At 42.7% G+C, this 5756-nt stretch overlaps 1 protein-coding gene across 1 annotated transcript in view; it reads right to left on the reverse strand.

The window, feature by feature from the left end:
* The window catches only part of PTHLH (parathyroid hormone-like hormone), a 10428-nt gene that overhangs the window by 2848 nt on the left and 1824 nt on the right, over nucleotides 1–5756 (reverse strand). Inside the window, exon 2 of the mRNA XM_010132544.1 lies at nucleotides 1238–1660. Within this exon, the coding sequence (XP_010130846.1) occupies nucleotides 1238–1660 (423 nt within the window). The remainder of the gene's footprint in view (nucleotides 1–1237; nucleotides 1661–5756) is intronic.

Here is a 5756-nt window from a genome sequence, read left to right on the forward strand (position 1 = left end):
TTCCCTACATCCAAGATTTCTACGTGCCAAGGACAGAAGTTATTTATTGGCCACCACAGTTCCTTAACATCTGTTGAAACGTCAGGCGTCTCCTGAGCAGAGTCTCGGCGCGTGCCGCTGCTCTGCATGGCTAACTGGTGCGGGACACTGAATGCCTAGCCGCAAATGGCAGGAGCTCCTGTAGATGCCAGCAGAAGGTGAAGCGATGGAGCACCTTGTGAACTGTGGCCTGTAACCCTTAACCCAAGACTGGATTCTAGTAAATCCCACTGCTGGCATCTCTTTCTAAGGGAGTTAGTATAAGCAAGTGGCACTACTCTTAGGTCATTATTCTGCCAAAGCAAAGGGGAGGAGGGGAGAAAATGGTGTGGTTTTTTGCTGTTGAAAATGTGAACCTCTGAGGAGAACCGAGGAGTGGACTCCCTGGCTTTGGCTGCAAGTGTGCAGATTTCCACTCAAATGGAGATGACTGCAAGCTGGTGAGTTGCTTGGGGCACCTAGGCTGAAACCTCCAGCTCACCGCTGCCCTGAAAACCCTTCATTGTCATACATGAGGGAAGCACGTCTCTCCAAAAGCAATGCTCAACATTTTTCAGCAGCAACGTAATTGTTTCACTAGCTGGCAAAAAGATGGAGCTGAATTAAAAAGTCCTAATGGCAGGGAAATTTTTATGGCAAAAGGCTGGTCTGCGTTGTTTGCAGATATTACTTAGAGAGAAATTTTCTGTGTTCTCCCCTAAGGTTAAACAGTAAAATGAAAAACTGTAAAGTAAAGGTAGGAAAGTTGCCAAAAAGGGGAGGTGTTGAGAGGGAGGAAAGAAAACTTCACCATTTTATAGATGCAGAGCCTTAAATAAAACTCAGAGATTTCAATCTGTTGAGGCCCAAGTGTGGGACCAAGATCTGATGTGAGAGACACTAGGGTTAAAACAGGCAAGGAAATTTTAATGGCTATGATGTGCTATTTTTTTGCAGACATAATTTTATTTACTACTCGCTCAGCTTCAGAAAGCTCATTTTGGCAATAACGGGTTCACTTCAATTTTTTGTCATAGGAAGAAAGACTTTGTCACAAGTGCAAAGTGGAAAGGGTACTTGCCTACCTCCAGAAAGCACCTTGAGGCTTTGCACTGCGACCAGTTATGAGCCTAGAGGCATGCATTACTCCCGGTTTGAGTGAGGCCTTGGCCTCTCGCACCGAAGGATAACAATTTCAAAAAGCATGTAGCAGATTTACCTTAAAGTGTGATTATGTGTAGTAATGGAGTTGTCCAAGAGCGGGCTCTCGGTCACACTGCTTCCATACGTGCCACAATTTAGCCAAGCCGAGCGGGCTCGCCTCTTTTTCTTCTCTTGCTCCTTACGTTTTCCAGGCTTTGCTTTCTTTTTCTTCCCCGATGTCTTCAGGGGCTGCTCCTTGTAGGTCTGTGATTTGTTTGTCTCCTGAGTTAGGTATCTGCCCTCATCTTCACTACCAAATCGGACAGGGTAGTTCTTCGTGTTTGTGGCAGGCTTAGGGTTAGGAGAAACCTCCGAAGTTGCACGGATTTCTGCAGTGTTGACACCTTCAATTAAATTTTGAAGGAATATTCTTCTTCTTAAGTCTTGGATTGACTTGCCCTTGTCATGCAATAGCTGGTGCTCTGATACAGCCCGTTTGCTAAAGAAAGAGAAGACAGGAGGGGAAAGAAACATTTAAGATTGGGTTGTCGCCCAGTACTTGGCAGAGCTCCTCTCTCCTCTGCCAGTGGCGGCCACAGTGACTGTGTACCAGCTCTCAGGCTTGGAGACATCCGGTTAAGACAGACTGCTGGAGCAAGTCCTGCTTCTTAGAGTAGGTGCTCCCTGCAGAGCAGGGAAAGGCTTAAGTGGGCAGTAATTCTCAGCTGTCCAATCACACATCACTGGACAAGGAGTTGGATTAGTCACTGGACTGTTCTAGGAACACATTACAACTCAATATATCACACTTAAGGCAGTAAAAGCAGGAAGGCAGATGTCAGAGACAGAAAAACTGAAGTGTCAGGTGATGGAGCACTCCAGTCAGGAAAGAAAGGGAATAACAAGTACTGAAGCCGGAAGCAGTGTTTATACAGCATCATTCTAATAATTTTCTTCTGCTCAGTCATGTACTTCAAAAACATAAATAAATACGTAAAAGTACATTTCATTTCTAAATTTAAATAAGTGCAATTGCAGGAGCGTAATGGAAAAATGTTCAAATTCAGATGCCTAAAACACAGGCACTTCAGTCCATGATGAGCTATCCAAAGAGGCAGCTTGAGCATCAGCAGAGACGAGCCTCAGCCACTCCTGTTGAATTTACTGCTTGGCCCCTTGTCTCTAATTATGGGTTTAGATGCCGTTCTGGTATTCCTTTAAGCATGAACTTTCATGGTCAAATTTCTTGTCTGCTGTGCTCTTCGAGTTTTTGTGCTATCCCTCTTCACTGCGTCTTCTTCAAAGAGCATCCTGGTTGGCTTTGGTAGGTTTGTCTCTGGTACTTTTCCAGAGTTCCTAACCTTTTTGTTCTCTAACCTCTGTCTTATTTTCGAGGAAACGGGAAATGGTTAGCTCTCTGTCTTTTACAGACGTTGTACTGGCAAAGAAGGTATGAAACATCTGAGGAAAGAGGATGCAAGTGGCACCTGGATAATAAATAACGATGAGAAAATACATGCTTTTTCCTCGATGTGGGATAGATGCACAGCTGCACGGTGAACCACAGAGAGAGCGCAAGCTGGGGTTTGATCTATGTTCCCGTGAATGCTATAACACTTCTCCTTCCAATTGCCCTATTTCAGTGTGCAGAGATTGGCTATGTATCCTCTCACATTGCATCAGGGTACTGCATGTGGCTGGATTCTTACCGGCCAGAGAAAATTAGTTCACCGCCTTGCCTGTCATGTAATCATTTGGTCAGTTATCTGGATAAGAAGTTTTCTGCATGTGGGTGAAATGGGAGAAGACACATAACTGTGTCTTCAACACATGCCTTCCGTACCATCCCTAATTGTCCTGCTACATTACCAGGTTTCAAAATGTGGTGGACAAATATAGTAAGCAAAATGATTGGGAGCGTTCTGCAATTTATCTTTCTCGGTCCCTTCAGACAAAGTCTTTAGATCTGTGATTTGATGAACAGCAGAGCTGTTTGAAATTGGCAACTTCTAGTAGCATTGGTTTAAGGGCACCCCCTTCACTTTTTGTCTTTGTAGAGCCACGTTTTTTGAGTATTGGGTTCAACTGATGGGTTCAAGCAATAGTACATCTCTACTACTCAGTGTGAAATTCAACCACCAGCTTTCCCCAATTCTAAAAAGAGACTGAAAGATGACTCTTGTTTTTGCACAAAGTCATACAGCAGGGACACTTGATCAAAATCAGGCCTAGATATACTCAGGTTTGTGAGCACACATTTGACCAAACATTGCCTGTGTTTTAAGCTTCTCAAAGTCAGTTTTGGATGACTTCAGGCTTAAGGGATATTTTACACCCTTCAACTCAATGTCCCTAAGCAAAAATGCAATGTGGTAATACTGAGCCGAACCCATATTGTTTGTTTCTCTTCAGTGCAGCTGTGACCATTAACGTGAGTTCAGGATCTCCCCCAGGAGAGGTTTTTTTTTGACAGTGCACTCTCTGAAGCTCTGCAATAGCCATCTCTAACAACCTCCTCAGTAAAGTCGGTCTGGTTTGCAAGTAAGCTAATAAAACTAGCACCTTGGACTCCTCTGAGTGGCATACTTCTGCGCTCCTTGTCAAACTGTCCACTGCGGCTCTTGTTACATTCCTAGTTTCACTGATCTATCTTCCCAGGATATTTGCACAGGAAACGCAGTTCTTCTTTCACTCTTTTAGTTTATAAAAACCATAAAAAATCCCAGCGTTACTGAGTCTAAAACAGTATCTCTCGTGTGATGAGCAAATCTTTTCTACTGCCTCTTGTAAACTACTAAGGATAATTCCTTTTGTCACAGACAGCCTAAAGCTGCCTTAATGCTGTAATATGTATTTGGTCAATGTTTTTACCCACTGTGACAAAATCTTGAATCTCTAAAAGCCATTATTATAAGTACTCTTGATTGAAAAGATATTCCACTTTACAGAGCTGAAACCTAAAGAATCGGTTCCAGTACACACAAGGCAGTCACAGAGCGTTGCAAGATCTACATCTTGAGTGAGTATGCATTTCCAAAATAATGCAGCGATTGACGTGTGAGGGGCTAGTGTGCCAAACAGGGTGGGTTTCTGTTTAGAAGTCTGTGTGATATTCAGCATCTAGTCTGGCCCCAAATAACATTCTGCTATTCCAGATGATTGTATAACATTACGTAGTGTTACATTTCACATGACTTTTATTACTCAGCCAAGACTTAAGGATTACATTTTGCCTACCAGCTTCCTTTATATGCTCTAGATCACAAATCTCTTTAAAACAAAGAAGATGTGGTAGATGCATATCTCTCTGACCTTCTGCCTCCTGCTGCCGCAGTAATTCAAACAACTCCTGTGTTTGTAAATCAGAGAAAAATACTTGCCCAAGAAGGCTGATGTAAGAAGTGCTTAACGGAGATATCAACAATCTGTCACCCCCACACACAGAGTAGGAAGGCAATAGAAACCGGAATGGTTGCATTCACATGTTGGGACGGTATGTAAAAAAAATACTAGGCTGTTAGGGTTAAGATGACCCACTAGAGGTCCCTTCCATCCTTCTATAAAATGCACCTCTCATTCAAGGAAAAGCAGTCTGTACCCAAACCAAGTGCAGTAAATGCTAAGCTTACATGTGGTAGACACTTTTGAGAGAAGGATGTTCACAGGTTGCATTTGACCGGAGTGTACAAACTCATTGCTGTCTCCAAGTACACTATGCACATGCAAAACTCAGTGTCTCATTATAAGGAAAACACTAGAAATCCGTGACTTTTGACTACCCTGACTTCATGTTCTTCCAGAGAAGCTGTTCTTTTCACACACATTCCTTCATCTTTTTTTTCCCCTAGATATCTAGCGTCACTGAGAGGCAACATTCTTCAAGCAACAACCTTCTGTCTCAGAGATTTGCTCTTATTTAACCATTATTATCCTTGACTATCCTAATCGTAATCGTAAGTTCAGCAAAATAACTCGAAAGGATTCAGTCATCTCTCTGTCTGGATTTTGCAAGACTGAATGCCCTTGCCACTGGTTCCAAAGGGAGTGAAAGCTGCTCGGCCTATCTCAGGGTTAGGAAAAGTATTTTGAACAGATCCGAGGACATGATGCTGCAGTGTCTGAACACACTGATAAAAATATCTAATTTCACTTTCAGGCGTTACTGGGTTTCTCTGAAGTTCTTTAGCAGCTACAGTGTTTCTAGAACAAATAATATGTGTGGCAAGCTTTTGGGGGGACAATTTGCCATTGCTTTCCATGGGAGATTTCCCTCAGTAAAGTCTGTAGAACCAGGCCTATGTCATTTTGATTATTTTTGCATGGCTATAATAATGTGCTTCAGTATTTTCATCCGTTACTGGTTTAAGCCTTTGACTGAAAAAAATATCTCCAGGTTTAAGTGAGTTATTAACCATTAACTCTAGGAATGGTTTGTGGTGATATTAAAACAAGACACATGTTTGACTGTGGTGGCTGTGTTTGTGCTGTACCCGCAAACAAAACTACATGAATGCCACTAACTGACAGCTGACTGGTTTCTTGTGTGTGTTTTACATGCCATAGCGAAGAGGGAGCTGAGAAATGTGTTTTGAATG

Source organism: Buceros rhinoceros, unplaced genomic scaffold (genome assembly GCF_000710305.1).
Source record: "Buceros rhinoceros silvestris isolate BGI_N320 unplaced genomic scaffold, ASM71030v1 scaffold17203, whole genome shotgun sequence".
NCBI lineage: Eukaryota > Metazoa > Chordata > Aves > Bucerotiformes > Bucerotidae > Buceros > Buceros rhinoceros.